General features: G+C 42.3%; 1 protein-coding gene across 7 annotated transcripts in view; it reads right to left on the minus strand.

Annotated features, from left to right (window-relative positions):
• Positions 1-3,246: 3,246 nt before the first annotated feature.
• The window catches only part of MECOM (MDS1 and EVI1 complex locus), a 321,765-nt gene continuing 304,611 nt past the window's right edge, over positions 3,247-20,400 (minus strand). For all 7 annotated transcript variants that reach the window (XM_079315326.1, XM_079315323.1, XM_079315321.1 and 4 more), the window contains 7 exons: positions 14,512-14,678; positions 12,220-12,297; positions 10,345-10,514; positions 9,132-9,276; positions 6,175-6,411; positions 5,457-5,643; positions 3,247-4,550 (listed from right to left, as the gene is read on the minus strand). In XM_079315326.1, the coding sequence (XP_079171452.1) occupies positions 4,419-4,550; positions 5,457-5,643; positions 6,175-6,411; positions 9,132-9,276; positions 10,345-10,514; positions 12,220-12,297; positions 14,512-14,678 (1,116 nt within the window). In that variant the 3' untranslated portion in view covers positions 3,247-4,418. The remainder of the gene's footprint in view (positions 4,551-5,456; positions 5,644-6,174; positions 6,412-9,131; positions 9,277-10,344; positions 10,515-12,219; positions 12,298-14,511; positions 14,679-20,400) is intronic.

Below are 20,400 nucleotides of genomic sequence, written 5' to 3' on the forward strand. Positions count from 1 at the left end.
AGTCTGGTTTATGTTCATACCTAGGGGGAAAACCAGTCCCAAGCAAAGTTTAGGCAGCAGTTTTGGGATAAAGGCTTGCAAGATGTTCCATTATTTTGTGGATCACTGTATGGCAGTGGGGCCTCTTTCCAGGGATTATCTAAATGTTAGTCTTATTAAAAGCCAAATTCAGGGATAATTTTGCCAAAAATTGTTTACCTCTGGCAGCAAATGAGTCGGAATCAGGGGCAAAAAAAAAAAAAAAAAGGAAAAGAAGAGGGACACAGTGCTTATTTTTTTACTTTATATTCGGTGTTCACCATCTCCCCAGACTTCCCTAAATGACTCTGAACTGGAGTTGAGCCTTTCCTAAAGCTGGCACCATTTTTTGTACAGAAACAGAAGCTGAGTTAATTTGGCTCTTGCCAGCCCCAGACTAGGTGTACTCCCAGCCCAATAGAGCCAGTCAATGGATGGGAGAAAGTCTGGTTTTGGCCAGGCTGCACAAAACATTTTCCTGCTCACTGGAGTCCTGGCAGGGAACATGGGCTTTGACATGGAAAAAGGAGGTTTCTGTTTGCTGCTGGATACCTTTGTTTTGTTTAAATCATTACTGGAAGCATCTTTAAAACTGACTTTTCCACACCACTCTACGAGTGAGCAGCAAAACCACAGCTGGGATTAAATATAGCTGGAAGGCAGAGAGAGCAGTGGAGCCATCCAGGAGCTCACAGTGAGCTCTACATGTGAGAGACCTGACAGAAAGTTTTAAAGCTCAAGACACACATGGAGCAACGGGCCAAGCTGAATAGCTGAGCAAAAGCAGCCCTGGAAATGCTTTTATAATAACTTCCCCTCCCATTTCTCCACAAATGTACCCACTGGAAACAGCAGCTGACACGGGAATGGTGACTGAGACCCACAGGGGTATTGAGGAGCTGGGCCAGGGTGAAATATTGATTAATCATCTTGTCATGCTGGGGCTTTGTTCAGTTCTGTAGATAGGAATTGAGAGGGTAATGTGCAGCTCCTCCATCTAGGAAGGCTGCTGGATCACATGGGAATGATTTGTTGACTTGCAGAAAAGTACTGCAGTGAGGTGAACAGTAGGATGATGCTGAAATAAGCTGAAGCGATTTTTGAAAAGTATTGACTTTTTATTTTCCTTAAAAAAAAATTAAATCGCTGTAGCAGAAAGCCAGAAACATCAATCCTAACTCAGCATCTGTTTGCATCTGGACAATTGCACCTGTGTGGTCCATTGGGAAGGGTATGACACAAAGACAAAAATTATCCAGTCCTCTTTGCTTATTGGGGGATGAGATGAGAAATCAAATCTGGGTTTGCTTTTCAGCTACTCCTCTGGGTGAACAACTCTGGCAGTGAGACAAGGCAAGGAAAATCAAGGTCATGGTAAGGGACCTACATGGAGTTGAAGGACTCATTGTGATATTACAGAAATACACTTTGTCCCCTTAGCTCATCAAACCCCACAGGCAGAGCTGCTGGGTGGGATCTGAAGAAAATCCCAAATTCCAGACACCAATGGGAAAATCAGCCCAGGATTGGCAGCAGCACTCTCTAATGGTCACCAGACCTGGTTGTGGGCAGGTTGAGCTAACCCTGAGCTCAGCTCAAGCAGTGCTTTTATGGCAGGTCTATGATCCATGTGCTATGTAACACAGAGCATTAAACCCAGGGGACACTGTCCCACCCTTTCTCCACCTCCCCAACCCTCTTTCATCTAGAGCAGGTGAGGGCAGAGCTGATAACAGCTGTCATGGCATCAAATTAAAGGGGAAAACGATCTGGAAAGTTGTTTGCAGGTAAAACTTGACTTGATTAATCTATTTGTTCTCTGTATTTGGCAGAAACCTAAAACCAAGTTTCACAGTGACTTTAACTGCACTAAAAATAATAGCCTATTTATGCAATTATCTGCATCTACCTGGCCATTGCCTCAGGCCAATGCAGTACAAGAATATGCACACTGGATGTTTTGGGGTTTTGTCATCTATTTGCTTTTTCCAGGTGGGATTTAGGCTTCCTGCATGAAAACCATTGGGATGTAGGTCTCAACTTGTGCAGAAGGAGCTGAAGGAGCAAACTAAACAAGCCTGAAGGCAAGAATGGCACATACAGGTTATTCTGAAGTAAAACTTAAATATCTTATGAGCTACAAGAGGTCTTTGTGCACTGACACTGAGAGAGGAACATCTCAGCCTTTCCATCTCTGCTGATAAGAGCAGCAAGATGGGCATTCCCTGGGAAAATGCTGGCTTTTCCTGACCATCCCTTCTCCACAGGTTGCCCAGAAGCAGGAGTTTGGATCTGACTTCAAAGGGAACACAAATTAAAATGCTCTCTTTTTCCCCTCTTTTTAGACTCTAAAAGGTTCATTTTATGCAGCTGAAGGCTCATTTAGCTTCTCAGCCATGGATTTTGATCACTCTGGCAAATGAATATTTCACTATGCACCAGCCAAGCCCAACTGCTTCCCAACGTTGTCCCCACATGCAGCAGGCAGGAAAAACTCAAACTCAAGGCTCCACAAGCGCCTTTGAAGGTGACACTGCACCAACCTCCTCTGTGAAATGACCTAAATATCCCTCTTTTCCAAGGCAGTGTTTTGAAACTTAAAGGACTTAACAAAACCCCTCCAACAGTTGGTCTATTGAGAGGCTCTGGCTCGTGTCCCACACTTCATGGCCAAGTCCAAGACACCTCCCAGTGCCCCATCCTCTGGTTGCCCTCAGGACCCCACAGATCCATCTTTGCTGCAGAGGAAATGCTCCTTTTTTTTTTTTTTTTTGCCCCAACTCAGACAAAAACCAAGACAAAAAGGAAATAGATCCCTTCAGTTTTGTAGTCCTTTATTATTTTTTTTTTTAAGTTGATCCTCCCATAGTAATGTACTGAAATGCGTAACAGTTACATTGTACAAAGCATTTAAAGAAAGTACCTCAACTTGCCGATTATTTCAAAATGAGATTATAAACAAAAGGAAAAATAAATCTGGTCCCTCACTAAAGGCCAAAAAAACCCCCAAAAATAACTGAATACCTTCCATTATTTATTTATTTTTTTTAAAACATAAATTTGGAACACTTCATCTTACAAATAGGATTAACATGAACATAACATCACACAAGCTCGCAGACAACCAGCATAAAATATTGGGTACAGTTTTTTTTTTTAATCAGAAGAATCATGCTTTCATGAAGAAATTATAACTGTTTATACAATCGAATCAATTTACTGTATTACAAAAAAAAAAAAAAAAACAGAACAAAACTAAGTCGCATCTATTAGTTAAATAGTTCATTAAAAGGCAACAAAAAAAAAATAAAAGAGGAATGTAAGAAAATTTCAAACACTGTTTTGCACTCCCATATACACAGATCAGTTCACCTCACTTTTTTTTGGAAGTACATGGGTGCCTTACATCGTAACGCAGTGGGGGACTGGAGCAGTGCTGTTTGTTACAGGAACAGTGCTATTGTAATCAACAAACAATCGTTTGCCAACAAATAAATACACGGTACACACAACACAAAGGAGAAATTAAGAGGGTAGGGGGAAAGAAAAACAATACAACAAAATAGTGACATGATTGTCGAAAATTAAAAATCTCCTTACAATGATTGGAACTAGTGGTGTTGCCGATGAACGCGGTGCTTTCACGGAATTATCTGGATGATTTAGCTTCTTGGAGTAGTGAACATTCATAGTTTACAATATACACAAGCCTCTTATGTATTGTTTCTCAGAGTTCTTTCTTTTTCTGTCTTTTTTTTTTTTTTACTTGCTTTTCCTTTTTTTTTTAAACAATGCAGTTGAGAAGGCAAAAGAATTACGGAGAGAACAAAATATTCCCTGTTACTTCTTTCTACATTTACGATGGATAGTGTGCATTTGATAGAACTATTTTCATTTTTGGAAGGGCTAAAATGCATAGAGCTTTAATGAAGAGATTTGTACATAAAAGCAACTGTTCCCAATCCTGTGTCAAACTATCTTATACAAAAAGAAAACCAATTCAGTTCCTACTTTAAAGGAGTTTCCATGTGTGTATCAATGCAGTCTTAACCCTTCTGCCCCTGCCCCTCAAAGCCGGGTGAACTGGAAGACACATTTTCCCGGCCCCGTTTACATAATCCACTGAAACCATTTTTTATTTTATTTTTTTTTAAAGTCGCATTGATCCTCCAGAAGTCAGCAGCTGCCTTTGCTGTGCAAAACAAAATATCGAGAATAAATAGTTTCTTTCTTTTTTTTTTCTTTTTAAAATTATTCAGTTTAAGGTCACCGGACTTTAAATGAGTGACCCTGCAGATTTATAAGGCATTCTGCTCAGCAGTCTTTTAAATAGTCATATATGAAAGAGCCATGCTACTGGTTTGGACTTGGTCCCATCCTTGGAAAGACTCCTCAGTGTGTCATACGTGGCTGATGGACTGGATGGCGCTGGATTCCGCTGCTCTCGCCATGCTGTGCCACATGTTGGGAGAACTGTGGGATGCAGAATGAAGGGAGTCCTTGTCGGAGAGAGAGAGCATCATGGCATAGGCCTGGATGGGGACAGAAGGAGGACAGGGAGGTCACAATCCCGTGGTGGGGATCTGAGCCTGCGCGGGCAGGGCAGCAGGCAGCAGGCCACTCTCTTAGTTAAAAAAAAAAAAAAACAACAAAATGCTTTAGGTAAAACCACTGTCAGCCCTTTCACTGACACTTTTGACTCACTAATAGTAATAATAATTTCTGCTTTCATCTGGTTTCACAAAGCTCAGAGAAACCTTTGATAGTCGACAAGGTCCCAAAGTCTCCTTTGCCTTCAGATTCTTGGCACAGGAGGCTCCTTTCAAAAGGCTGAGGAATCACATTATCCCTTGTCCTGTATTTCACCAAATATAACAGTCTCCTTTGCTGACCTTTCCTACATGCATATTTTGCAGTTTTTAAAACAGGAATCTTTCAGAGGGGCTAAAACAAACCCATTTTAATTAACTGATGTTTAGAAAACTGCAAGAAATAGCACAAGGATACCATTTCAGTTATTGCTATTTGTAAAATATGCTGAGGACCTAGAGGTGGTACCACCAACAAGCTATAAAAAAATACCAAAATCCAAGTCAGCCAGAAAATCAAGTCACATCCCCGTGAGGCTGCAGCTGAATACCACAGCACCAGTGTCAGCAGAGTGGGGACTAGTTCTTACCATGGCATTTCTGTGGGCAGCAGGCAGAACTAAAATAGTAAAGAAAGTAAGAAAAAGTATGGGAATCCTCTGTTCTCAGGGAGCAGAGCACCCTGCCATGTCTCTGGGGCGCAGTGGGATGTTGGGTGAGCCTGAGGTTTGTGGACACAGAGCACAGCCCTATCTGACAAAGCTGGAACAAGCCTGCCTGCCACACACTAACAGCTTAATCCTGCAGGTATTTGGTGACAATAACATTTTAACTGAGTTAAGCTTTTACCTGGGATTTGGATTTCCTGTACAATGGTTGCTTGAGGTCCTCTGGCAGCTGGGAAGCATTGAAAGCTGCCAATTCAGCTTCACTGTATTGATTTTCTTCCATTTTCCTCATTTTGAGGCTATCTGTGAAGTGCCTTATGTGGTCCAGAGCCGAAAGTCCAGTCTTATTATACTCCTCTTCTTTATACCTACGAAAACACCACAGAGGTTTTAAATGTCAATTAAATGATCCTCTCTGCGTTCCCTCATCTTCTCAGATTTACACATCTGAGCAATTCCCCCCTTCTTCACGTTCATAATCCACCTTGCCTGATGGAATGGTGATCCTGAAATGGAAGGAATTCCCTTTTTTGTTCTACAGAAAGGGCACTTGATTGGGGGAGGGAGGGTTTGTCTCTCTCGTGGTGTCTCCAGTGCCTTTCCCAAGGCCATTAAGAGAGATCCAGGACAGCTCACGGAGCAGATAACGTCTCTCCCATGGAACTGCTTCCTGTCTCACCCAGAACCTCACAATAGCTCCCCAAGCACAGTCAATTTTCCTAACAAGGGCTCCAGCCTGCACGAAGGGGCTGAAGCAGGGCTGGTGCTGACCCAAACACGCGGTGCTATTGTGAGCTCCGCAGCGGTTCCCACGGCGGCCGGCTTGGTGCTGGCACTCTTGTATGGCTCATTGTTTTCATCCCGCCCATCGGGCACACCAATACTCGGAAGGAACCAACCTGCCAGGGGAAGCTTTGCAGTTCATGTCCAAAGTACTCGTTTCCTCATAATCCTCCTCGGGAGTGCCCTCGTGCATGTCACTCGTCACGGGCTCTTTGACTGCTTTCCCTGCCATTTCGCTCTCTTCATCCTCTTCATCCATCATTACTTCATCTTCTGCCTCCTCGTCATCCAGCAGATCCGAGTTCTGGCTGGCTATCATGGCTTTTTCATCCTTAAAGTGGCTGCCATTCATTCTGAAAGTACCAGAACAAATGCAAGCTATAAACACAGATCAGATATGAAAGCTCCTCATCGGCAGGCTCTTGGAGGCAGATCTGAAAAGCATCTGTCCCAGCAGAATAAAGTGATTTCTGTATTTTATATCTTGCTTAGCTTCAGACATTCAGGCAGCATTGGAAAAAATTCCACTCAGAAATCAGTGGGATGTTATAGCACCATCGTGGGATTTTCCTGCTATCCTGCTAAAACTACTGTTCTAACAGAGGCATGTTCAGATAACCATTCCAAATTTTCTCATGCATTATTTCATCTCAAATTTCCAATCATACATGTAGTCTGGGCAAAACAACTCACTTCCTTTTAACAGAAGCTGTAGGGGCCAAGAAACCGAAAATCAGATCTGGCATTTTTAACAAAAAATGGCATCCAGTATTGCATTCAGAGTTTTAAAGTCAAAATTTCATGCATAATTAATTTTGCATGCTACCACCCCTTTGGAAGCCATATTGCTTCAGTGAATGGATGGATTTCATACATGGGAACCTAGGAGACTTCAGCTGGAGACCTGAAGAGTGGCCTGCAATATTACCTCCGTGCTGAACTAGGTTATTGACTGATTTGAAGGGTAAAAAGCAATGAAAAGAAAGGTCATATGGCAATTTAAGTGCATTTATTCTTATTAAACGAGTAATTACAGCAATACACACATGGAAAACCATTTGGTCTACACGCTGTTATTACGCTGCCCTTTGCTCTCAGACAATGACTTCTCTTAACTACTTCCTACAGGATTTTTATCAAGGACATAATGCCCACAGTGGAGTAGGGGCTTGGTAATGGTCTCAACCCTGCAGGATTCAGAGCTGCCAGAGTTGCTCTGTGTCCATCACATCAAACAAGAGCTAAAGAAATTTGGCCCCAACGAACGCCCAAGCAGAGGCACAGCGATGTGAATGAGCTGCACCCAGTGGAGCCCCCCCAAAATTCATGCTACCACTGTATCTGCCCCCATCACGTCATGTAGCACAGAGGCCTTGATTCATCTATTGTTCTCATTGTGCAAAAGGTCCTTAACTCTTCCAGGAATACAGTTATAAAAATGGAAACCTTATTGTCCGCACGCAGTTTGCTTCAGACTCCGTGTGCTTCAAACTGTGCGCGACAATGTGGGACAGACCCAACGCTGGAGCAAGATAAGATGAACCCTCACAGCCTTGCTGGTGGTTAACATTTGACTTTCTGCTGTAGCAGATGGGCTTTCTGAGGAGCAAAGATGGTTTCTGCCACAGTAATAGCATCGTTTTCCTGAACATATTAGAGCTTCATTTGTGTTCAGAGCAAATTCCAGCTGACTGCCATGAGTTTAGGATTGCATTTAAAAAATGCTCTAGGGAACGGTCTGTCTTTAGAACAGTATCAAAAAAATCTGAGGTTGTGCAGAACAGGGAGAGCTGAAGCAGCCACCTCCCTCTAAGATCATCAGAGAAATATCTCTTTATCATCTTTTATTTAAATAGGCAGAAATAAGAAATTGCTGAGTGCAGTTTGGGCTGCCAACTTGCTTGTTATGCTCAATTGAGGCTGCTAGAAATGAAAGGGAGATGGACTACAACCAAAGTAACAAAAGCCATGTGATTAAGAAAACAGATTCTCTAATTATGCTTTCAAATGCAGCAATTTGCCAGGGATAAAATATCCGTCAAGAGCAGTCTGAAGTGCCAAATTTAGAAAGGAAACACTGTACAACCCAGCAACCTTTCCACTTTTCTGACTTCCTGTTGGAGGACATGTTGAGACCAGATGTGCAAGGAAAAAATCCCAAGCCCTCATTGCCAATCAAGATGGAATGAAATTTGAATATGCATGTAATCACTTAATCCAATACTTTTGTGGAAATTGTGTTGTGTCCACCCCTTTTATCCCTTCACAAAGGCATCTAGAAATTGAGGAGACAGCAGAGTTTGTCACCAACAGTAAGAATTTTTTGATGTTGATAATGCAATGCCAATTCAAAAGGGAAAATAATGCATAATGCAACACCAATCCCAAAGAAATATGTGGGGCTCCATCCCACAGCCTTTTCTGCTTAGCTGTACTTTTATTAACTGAAAATATTTAGAAGTGGTCTCTCTTCTGTTAGTTCAGAAGAATTCAAACACCCATATACTTAATAAATCTTAGTAGAAAAAGCTCTGTGACATGGTGGAGCTCTGTGGACTCCCACCCACAGCCTCACGGGCTTTTGGCTACTCAGCATCTTTCTTGGGATTGAATTACTTACGGGAAAGGACTTTCAGCTACAATCTTCCATTTGATCCAAGAATTTAGCTTGGTCTACTTTATTAATTACACATTGAAATTGCACTTAAATCCTGAGGCTCCATACATTCAGCCACAGGATGTAGAATTCACCTGTCCTGCCGTGAATGTAAAGAAAAGGAATTTTTCAGCAGATTTAAATCTGGGAGTCTGAAACAGAGAGCTCCAGATACAAGGAGAAATGTGTTCACAGATGGAATCTCTTGTCCAGCATCTCCCACTAGGAACATCTTCATACACAGTGGGGAGGAGGGAACCAACACATATCTTTTCCTAAGACACCAAGGTGGCCACTGAAGCAACCAGATTCTAAAATAACTCTGGCTCCAGACATCATCAAAAGTGAACAATCAGGTCTACAGAGCTGGGAAAGGAGCAGTGGGCACCTTCTGAAGGCAGAGCAGACACAACTCACCTCTCCTCTGAGTTTCGGGGGGATTGATTGTTGTGGTTGCTGTTTCCAATAAAATTCCTAATTTCTGTGAAGTAAGAGTCTTCCTTGTCATCTAGGATTGCCCCTGTGCTTTCCAGTTCTGAGTGAGGTGAAGATGTTGCAGTACCTTAAAGCAAAACATATGACATCTGTTGCTGCTCTTTTACATTTTCTATATTTAACCATTTAAATCAAAGTGAAATGGAAGCTGGTTAAAATGGGTGAGACCCAAAAGTTGATCAGTGTGAATTACCAGCTTTTGGCCATAAAACCAGTAATTAGTAATTATTCATGGGCAAAGGTGATTTCAAGCCAAAATTATTTGGCTGCATGCTAGGTACCATTTATCATCATGATTTATCATCACTTTTGCCACATCTCTATTTCAACATCTCCCTCCTGCTCCTCGTGATTCCAAGACTGTTTATTGATAACTGTCCTTAGACCAATGGCTCAACTGAGCAAATGGAGCTGAATTTTCAGCTATCAATTCTGCAGAATTGTTCAAAATATGGAGCAGCCATTGACATAATCACCCAGGTTCATTAGCACAGAGTGTCAGACACCTTTCTCTGAGCACTGAGGGACAGCTCTGCATTCACTGCAAGCCCCTGGTTTTCTCCCTTGAGGCAAAATGCAGACTGAAAGCACTACAGAAAGGGTTTTTATTAAACCCTGCAGATACCCAAACCAGCCCAATGACATCCCCTCCTGCCACTGCCCTTGCTGCTGCTGTGCAGTGACCAATTTGCTTTGGAGCTTGTGAGGCACCATTAGCTCCATAACAGCCAGTGCTTTTCAGCCCCTGACAGTGGGAATATTTCAGAAGGTGCCAGGAAAATCTGTAGAAGTGCCCCCTGAGACTCTAAATCTAGGACTCCTATTGAGAACCAAGTGATTGCAGAGATTGGATTAACCCAATTTTCCCAGTCTGTCCTCAAAACTCTATGGGTTGGCTTAATTAAAACCAAAAGAAAAGACATCATCCAGTGGTCTTAAGTTACACAAGGGGAGAGTTTATGCTGGGATTTTCAAAGCACTTTAAATGTCAGCAGAGCTCAGGCACTTACATATTTTGCAACCCCCCCCACCCTTTGAGCAGTGTGGACACTGGGCAGAGCTGACAGGGAATGGGCAATCCCTGCACAGGGCAGCCTGGGGAGGGAAGAGACAGGAGGGAAAAGACAGAACATACCAGACATGTTCCCATTCTCGTGCTTTTTTAGATGTCTGTCAAGATTGGTTTGTTGACCAAAGCACCTGTCACACAAGTGACACTTGAATGGCTTCTCTTTATTGTGGATGTTACGCACGTGTCTCTGCAGGTTAGAGGATATGCTAAAGGATCTGTCACAGTATTTGCATCTAAAAAAAAAAACAACAACAACAAAACAAGTGGGTAGGAAAGAGTTTGTTAGTAGCTGGAAATGTAAGATTTATCCTAAGATACATGAAGAGCCCTCAGCACCCAACCCCACCTCATTGTTCCTTACTGAGGCTCAATCCTCCCTGATATAAAGACAAATTTTGGCTAACTGGAGTGCTGTGCTCTTGGAATGGAGACATAACTTCTATGGTGGGTTTTCAGCTTTAATTCACATTAGACTTCATAGGTTAAATACTGCCTCTAGGAATGAGCATAATATTTCTGAGCTTATGGCATCAAATTAGCTATGGTAATTGAGTCCCATGTTTTTAAAACTGTTGCACGCAAAGTTGGGAAGTTTGAAAACAGTAGAGCAATAACTCTATTGTTTCATGTGCTGCCAATACAATACAATTAAACACTTTTGGAAAAAACATGAAACAGATCTCTTCTAATGCTCAAATAAGGTAAAAAGGGCTATTTCTTTTCCTATTCTCAATTATACTGTGTGATTAAATCTTTTCTTGAGGAATTAGCTTGCTTGATTGCTAATCCCAGAGGAAATTTGGTTATCTTGCAAAAACCAGCAATAAACAATCCCAACCTTTAATACTGTGCCAATGTGAGTAGTTTAGTCTATCACTCTGGTACCAGAGGCATCAATTTTCATACTCTGTAGTGATTTGGAGTCCCTAAAGCCTTTACTGTATTGCTCTTTAAGCCATTACTAAGTCATACTATAACTATTCCAAATTCTCTGAATGGCAACTAGCCAAGAGTCTTCACCACTTTAGTTTTTCAATCTTTCACTTCTCCCGTGCCTCTCTTACACTTGTCAGTGATGTCAATTTTTTTTTAGTGCTGAAATCACCCATTATGCTACTAATTGCTTGTGGCTTTTATGCAGTGAACGGGTATAATATGCATCAAGACCTTCCTTCAATAAAATTAGATGTGAATCTCATTTCCCAAAGAGACTAGATGCAAAAAACATTGTTTCCTCACAAACAATGAGCTTACTCCGCTCTTTACAGCTCGTAAAATGCAGAAATCTGTGCATTTGTTTTACTGGAACATGAACTGGCCTCTTTCCAGTTTAAATTAGCCTTTCATTTTCAATAAGGTGGAGCTTTATACACATTTCTGCATGTGACTGTCCTGTATTCAGTACCACACACATATAATCAACAGGAGAGTACACCCACATGGATTTTGGTTAAGCAGACCTCAGAAAGCATCTAGATTAGGCAGGAAACAAATAAATACAGTAACACCTTTGCAACCAGGACCTTTCAGCAATCAGATGACTGACAAATCACACAAATTTAGGCTGCAAATAACACCACATGACTCCAACAACAACAACAAAAAAAAAAAAATTGGAAGGGAAAAATACGTCCATGAGCCCTACTGAACATCACTTCAATCACTGGCTCAGCAAAGGCAGGAGTTGGGAACTGCATTGGGAAGCTGCCCCAGCCAAAAGAACTTCACTAACACCAAAGCTCTCTCCTTTTCTGCAGCTTCAACACCAAGGATCAGCACCAAATGCATAAAACTCCGAGACCAAAGCGCAATGGTGGGTCCAAAGCTAAGGAGGAAGGGCTGGAGCTGAATTCCCTGGCTTTATTCACAGAAAATATCTGCTGTGGAAGGGACCCCAAAGCTTGGGCACAGCTCAGGCAGGGGTGAGGGGGGTGGTACCTGTAGGGCTGCTCTCCAGTGTGCGTCCTCAGGTGACGGGTCAGGTTCGCAGATCTCGGGAAAATCTTGCCGCAGTATCTGTGATAAGAAAATCTTTGATAAGACAACACAACCTTCTGTGGCTCACGATTTGAGCTGCACTGGATGCACAGCCCAAATGGAATTATCACAATATGGTCCTACTGGCATGGCTTTGGTGCAAAAACATCTCAATAAAAGCATTCAGCAAATGTCACACACACAGGAGTGGGGCTGGAACTGCTGGCACCAACCAGCTTTATTTGGTTATATGAAAAACCTGTTTTAAAGATCACCCCAAGGTTCTAAGGCAACTGGGTGATTACCAGCCTCATTCAGATTTGGAATCAAGAGAATCTGTTATTGAAGCCTTGGATTTCTGCCTCTGTGTAAGCAAATTTCAAACCTTTCAACCAATTCTACATGTCAGCAAACGTGACACCGTTCTGTGCATTGAATAGGATCAGAGCAGACAAGACTCAAAGACCTAATCCATCAAGGTATGTTTCTATAACAACATGTCTTGAAAGAAGGTGACATGTTTTCAAAAAGATCAGATAAACTGATATGCCACTGTCAAATGCCTGCACGTTCTGGAGATGATATAGAGACCTAAACAGTGCAATTTAAAAACCATTCTCCAACCTCGATAATATGTCACAGGAAAAAAAAATGGCAAAAATAAAATTATCGTGAGTTCTCCCCCTTCCTTCAAGTAACATATTAATATTCAGTTTATAATTGGCCCATTCTGTTGAGGACATTGAGCCCATTTTTGCATGGGGGCAGAGCACATGCAGCACTCTCTTAAGTGAAGGAGGGTAGTGGCTGCTCCATGTGAAATCTTTGAAGATTGCATCCCTATACTTTTAACATCCCATTTATTTTTTCACAACGTGATGTATAAGCCTTCAAAATACCCACACAGCTAATTCCACTCTCCTTGACAAAGCCCCCATTCATTTTGGGTGCACATTCAAAGACTATCTTCATTGTGGTTTTTTTTTTTTTTTAAGTCTGTACACACAAGTCCTAATAAGTCATGTATTTTATCACTGATCCCTTTGGATATTAAAACCAGAAGCCCGAGAGAAAACACGTCTGTAGTTTATGATCAAAAAAATCAATAATGAAAGCACACTTTCATATATGAAAGTGATGAGAAAATTTGGGAAAAAAGGAATTGTTTATATAACAGTTTCCACCTCATTTATCAAACTGCTGGGATACAGGGTGATGCCTTAGGATTTAGCTTTTATATTTTTCAGATCCTGTACTGCTTTAGTGTATAACTCTAAAACTCCCTGTAGAGTGTTAGCTACTGTCTTCACAATTTGGTCAGACAAAATAATTCCTCCAGGCCTGAAACTCAAGGGCACCTCACTGTCTCAGGTGCTGAAAGACATAAACCACAGTGAAGTGGGAGGGGTGAAGTTGGAGTAAATTACTCCATTAGCTGGAACTGTAATTGGAGGATTAATCCCTGATATGTAAATGGACTTAAAATTATCTGAAAATCTTGTGACCATCGTTCATCTTGGGTAGCCTCTGGGAGGCTTCTGGCTGCCCAATGTGTACCTGTTGAAGGCCTTTAATAAATACCCACTTTATTCTCTGAATGTTGTCTAGCTTCTGTTCTAGGTATCCACTCGAAGGCATCAAGGGAGAGCTCTTTGTTTCGTAACACCAATAATTTAATAAATAGAATCACCAGGTTGGAAGATATCTTCAAGACCACCAAGTCCAACCCATGCCCTAACACCTCAACTGCACCATGGCACCGAGTGCCACATCCAGTCTGTTTGTAAATATATCCAGAGGAGGCGACTTCACTGCCTCCCCAGGCAGATCATACTTGATCACTCTTTCTGTAAAAAAGTTTTTCCTAATATCCAGCCTATATTTCCCTTGGAACAGCTTAAGGCTGTGTCCTCTCATTCTGTTAGTTCTGCCTGGAGAAAGAGACAAATCCCACCTGGCTACAATCACCTTTCAGGGAGCTGGAAGAGTGATAAGGTCACCCCTGAATCTCCTTTTCTCCAGGCTGAACAACACCAGCTGCCTCAGCTGTTCCTCACAGTGTTTGTGTTCCAGCCCCTCATCTCAAGCATCTCACCATCCCTGAACCGAGGGCACAGAACTGGGCACATCACTCAACCAGTGCCGAGCCCAGTGCTTGGCACAACCTCCCTGCTCCCTGCAGGGCATTGCTGATGGCAGGAGCCCACGGTGGGCAGGCAGAGGCTGTCAGAGGGGTGCCAGGAGGGTGGGTACCTGCAGGTGTAGCGCTCCTTGCCCTTGCGCAGCAGCGTCTCGGGCAGCGCGCTGGGCGGCGCGCGGAAGCTGAACACGGACGGCACCGCCGGCATCAGCTCGCTGCCCTCCGGCTTCAGGGCGCCGAAACCCTCCAGCTTCTCGGCCATGTTCTCTATAGCTGACACCTGCAGCAGGAGACACACACAGCCCACCATGGTGAACGGCCCCCTCGGCTTCCTGCCCCCACCGGGGACGCGGAATGCGGGGAACGTCGAATGACAAGGGAAAGAAGAAAAGGGGAAAAAAAAAAACAACAGTGTAGAGCTGCAGTCTTGAAAATTATGGGCCATGAGGGTAATGATAGCCAGTGTTTCTTCTTATTTTTCTCCTGTAAAATTCCAGGTTTTGCAGTCGTGCTCTGTGGTTGTGTGCCTACAAATCTGTGCATCCCATCTAAATCACTGAATATATATTACCAAAGGAACAGAAATAATAACTGCCATTTCTAATGTTATTTTTTGAGGACTTGCAGATGATGCACATTGCAGAGGAAACCTTATGAACACTCTAGCTCAACCAAGGGCTTGAATGGTTCCCTCGGCTTTCTGCCCCCCACCGGGGACACGGAATGCGGGGAACGTCGAATGACAAGGGAAAGAAGAAAAGGGAAAAAAAAAACCAGTGTAGAGCTGCAGTCTTGAAAATTATGGGCCATTGTGATAGCCAGTGTTTCTTATTTTTCTCCTGTAAAATTCCAGGTTTTGCAGTCGTGCTCTGTGGTTGTGTGCCTAAAAATCTGTGCATCCCATCTAAATCACTGAATATATATTACCAAATGAACAGAAATAATACTGCCATTTCTAATTTTACTTTTTGAGGACTTGCAGATGATGCATATTGCAGAGGAAACCTTATGAACACTAGCTCAACCAAGGGCTGCAACAATCCAGATCCAAAGAGGCTCCATCAATGTCCCAGACACATCCAGCCATCCAGTCCAATGTTCTAGTCCATCAGAACCAAAGACCATTCGATAAACACAGAAGAAATGAAGCTTTGGTGGGTTTGGTGTTCTGTATTCACATTATCTGTTAGATGTCTATGCTATTTTTCCACCTCTTAATAGTCTTGCTCTATCTTTAGCTGCTTGTAACTCCTATGTGCTTTGGGATGGCTCCACTCTTGATTAGCTGTCTGTAATTTGCAGGGAGAAGGGATTAAATAATTTCTGGAGAACAGTTTCCTTTAAGGTGTCTGGAACAGACCACGAAAAGCTCCTCCAAAATGTCAAGCATTACCACTTCAAGAGTTCAAGAATGCTGCTGAGCCTACTGAGAGGTGAGAATAACCATCCACCTCTTTATAACAGCATAAAAAAATGAAAAATAAGAAAGCCAGGCTCTCACCTACAGAGCACCAAACCCACAGCACGAACCCTGTGCAAGATCTTGCTAGTAACAAAGAAGGAAATTATATGAAAGACAAGATGTTGAACCCTTCTCAGCTGGAACATCTCCACAGACTGTTCTTCAAAATCTATAAAAGGTTCCTCTGATTGTTGGAAAACTGAAATTTTAATTGGAAGAACTGGACATTTTTGCAGGTTTCTTTAATTTTATTTTCATTGGCAGAATTACACGGTTGTCTCCTGGCATGACTATTTCCATGCTGGTTAGCTCTGCCTTTGGGTTGGGTTGTTTTTTTCCCTTTAGCCTGTAGCCTGCCCTCTCATTTCATGCTCAAATTCCTAATGCTGAGTACAAATTGCAACGTACAGGGTACCACTGCCAATTTGCCAAATGTCTTTCATCAAACACGGTGGAAAAAAATAAAAAATCTCAGAGGGAAGTCAAGATACATTTACTTGTCAGGCAACAAATGTGAAAGCATTGCGAGGCAGCAAGGGCTGTAAGCTCTGGGGTTTGATTCATAATCACTCAGCTGCTAAAACATTCTCCACAGATGCAAGTGGACAGCACATTTGTCAATATGAAGGATTTTGACATGTACTGATCACAGGCATGAGATATGTAATGATGATGCTGCTGGGAGAGGAGGTAATTCTATCTCAGCACTGAGATGTCATTATCAACCCATACACCTCAACATTATCATATATTTCTTTTTATACGACTTCATCTTCTCCTTTGGTTGGAATTGATTCCTAGAGCTTTTAAAACAGTCATTTCACTGCCTTTGATTCCTTCTAATTGTTCCCCACAAAAATTCACTCATCTATTTTACAACTGCTGAAAATAAATGGTTTGAATGAAAAATGCCCTTTGGCCTTCAGGCTGATTAGCAGTGACAAGACAGTGCATGGGTTATGATATCACATATTTATGGCGAAGAATAATAAGGGTACTGAGAAGTATAATAAATGTTTTATTTATGTATATTTAATATTCAAGTCCATTTCATTATCTAGTGGATTTAAATCACTTTTGGATCACAATTTCTCATGCACATGGTGCCCGTCAGTAATATATTAAAGCAACTATTTTCCCCTTTACATTTAAAATGGCTTAGTCATGCTGATTTTTGTTTTAGTTCTTATTTCCAGGATTTTGCAGAGTAGAAGCTGAGGTGGACTCTTGTTTCACGCACAGCAATGCAGATCAGCCCCACCACCAACACTGCCTCCAGGATTACATCAGTCCCAAAATAGGTATGAAATCAGCACCTAATCTCAAATCCCTCATCCAGAGGAAACATGAGCACTTCCAATTATTTTAAAGTATTACTCTTTCTAAAAATATGTTTCTCACCATAGGAATGACTATTGTGCTTGCTGTTCTGCTGTTTAGTTGTTGGTTTTTTTTTTTAAGCCTGACTTATGTGGTGACCTGGTATGATTTATGTTATTCAAGAACTGCACCAGCACCAATGGGAAGTGTTTGGCCCCACAGCTTTGCTGAGCCAAGGCACTGTCACTCCACTGCTATCAGGATAATTATAGCTGGTATTATCTGCTGTAGTTAGGGCTCCCAAGAACCAAAACTGGGGCATTTTCTTAAGAAGTCCTGTAGTGTGTTGGTGCTCAGAGCCTTCAAGATGCAAATCCCTGTGGTGAGATGGGTTCCTGGGCTGTGGGGGCATTTTACAGCTCATGAAATCCTGCAGCCCTGATCCACAACGTGCTGTCCATCACCTTCAGTGCAGGCAGGCAGCCCTGCTCACCAGTCTGTTTGCAAAACACCAGCTGAGCAGTAAGAAATCCAGAGGTTTTGCACTGAGGACTAATTCAGACACAAAACCAAGCAGGAATTCCAAACCTGTGATGTGAGGTTTTGGAAGCTGGTACTCAGTGCCAAGCAGTGGCTCCAGGGGACACACAGGAGGGTGGGCAAGGGACAGATGTCCCCACTGCCACACACCAGCACAGGGAGGTGCAAGAGCATTAACTGGAGGCTGCATCTCCATTGCAACATTGAACAGCCATTGCTGCTGCTCCCACTCACTTGGCTAAACCTTTTCAAACCCATTTATATTTCTGTCAAGGAGAGTTCACCAATTTAATTAGGTGCATATGAAAAGATACTGGCTTTTGTTCCTTCTAAGCCTTTTGCCTGATATTTTCTGTGGGTTTTTTTTTTTTTTTGGTATTGTTATCACTAATGAATAACCATTCCTCATTTAGGTTCTGTTCACACCATTGATGGGCTCAAGGGGTTGGGGCACAGCTCCCTCAAGCTTTTTTTTTTTTCCCAGCTGAAAAAATCAAAATCTATTTAGTCCCTTTTTGAATGGAAGCTGTTCCCTACCTGTCATCATCATTGTTGCACTTTTCTGTGTCTTTTTTAATTCTGCTATGGCCTTTTGAGAGGAACTTTAGCTGTATTCAAGACCTGAAAGCAGTATAACATAATAATGTTTTCAATTCCTTTCTGCTAAGCACTCAGGTGATATTTTCATAAGACTACCAACTTCAAGATCTTTTTCCTGAATGATGGGAGTTAAAAGTCACACTTTCCCCTTGGTATTACTGGGTATTTACTATATTGACTTTTATTGCTGTTTTAATCCTGGTAACTCAGCTTTCTCTGAATCTTCTGCAAAACCTTCATAGTCAGTTCTGGATTTGGCTACTCACAGTAAACAGTCACAAACTCTCAGCCTGCTCACCCTTCTTCCTATGGCATTTACAGACATAGGCCACACTTCAGGGCCCAGTGGCACCACTGGTAATCTTCAATGATTGTAAAAATCACTATTTTGTTCCTACTCTTTCCCTCACCACTTTTTTTTTAATGACTACATGTTAATCCAGGAGATGACCTTCCTTCCAAAATGAAACTCCCTCTTCCAGCTGAAACACAACTGAAGTAGCTCTTCATCCCTCCAAACACTGATGGCAAAGCAAAACCTGCCTCCATGAGTTGTGTTGGCCATGGAGATGCTGCTCAAGCCACCAAACTCCTGGAGAGAGGTGCTGCTGAGGGTGTCTGTCCTAGGGGGTTGGGTGGATGCCCATGGTCATCTCCCTTCTCCAGGGGACCACAGAGAGGCAGATGTGTGGCTAAAGCCACCAGCTGTTCTTTCAGGGGGTTCTGCAGCCCAACCCAACACCCAAGGGCTGTGGTGATCCCCAAATGGGGCACGGGGGGGAAAGCACTGCTTGACCTCAAGGATTGGATTAGAGGAATTGCCATGCCCATGGAGAAAGCTCTCCAAGGAGGCAGGAGAGGGAGGAGATCCTGTTACATATTTTACACAAAGCTATTGCCTCACGGACAAGTCAGGCGCTCCTAATCTGCCATCAGTGAATGACAGTGTTTTATATAGAACAGCAACTTTTGATTTACATATATAAGAGCTGTTGATTCTATCTGTGTCCAGATGTCTGGAAAAGGAAGCAGCTTTCCCCCACCTCCCTGAGAGGCCATTAACCTCCGACTGACGCAAACTAATGTGCAGTCACAATTCCCCAGCCCCAGCTCAAAAATGCAGACATTACCATAATCGGCTAAAACAAGTATTTATAAACATTTCAGCAGGCAAGATATCATCAGCAGGGGCCTTGGACATTTGTCTTAAAATTTATTAACCAGCCCAAGAAAAAGTGGCATAAATAAAGTGAAGGTTTGCTGTTGGTGCTTTTTAAGGATAACCTGATGATGTGAAATAATCTTGCAGACAATGTCATGAATTGCATGACCTCATATTTGACAAACGTGACTCCTTCATTGCTACTATCACAAAAACAACTGACTTTATGGCCGGACCTCATGGGAAAAGAACTGTTCAAGTGTTTGCTTTCTATTTTTACTACTGTTATTTGGGGAACTCTACAAAATCCAACTGCTAAAGCTCAGGATTTCTCCCTCCCCCAGCTGAAGTTATAATGTTGCCTCGAAAATCTGCAATTTGTGAATCATGTTGTCTTGAAACTGAGTGTATTTGGACAGCCAGCCCTGGAACTTGGCTGAGTTATATTCACGTTCAAGACACCAATCACGTGTGGCTGAATTTTATGAAGCAGTAGCAAGAAACTCCTGCTGATCTGCAGTATGGCTCCACAATAACTGGATTTGTATGAATGCAATTGGTGGGGATCAAGCTCAGTTAAAATTAGTCTAGTAAAACAAAAGTTTTGTTAAGGCAGTCACCAAATTCCTTTCCAATTATTTGCAAAGTTGTTTCAATTATTTGCAATGGTTCTTCATAAACCAAATATTGTCTGACTAAAATTACAGAACCTCCTTAAAGCAACCTTCTCCTGATGGGACCAAAATGGCATAAATAGATCAAATTAATCTTGATCTATTCAAGAGGGTGTTGCCTATTGATCTGCCCCATATGGCTCCAGCCAACAATAAAAAAAAAATCTCAAATAATCTTGAAATATGTGACCCATCCAACTGGAATTTAGGTGGAAAGGTTTGTGTGACATAAACCAAATCTCTC

The sequence above is a fragment of the Erithacus rubecula genome (genome assembly GCF_903797595.1).
Source record: "Erithacus rubecula genome assembly, chromosome: 11".
Taxonomy (NCBI): Eukaryota; Metazoa; Chordata; class Aves; order Passeriformes; family Muscicapidae; genus Erithacus; species Erithacus rubecula.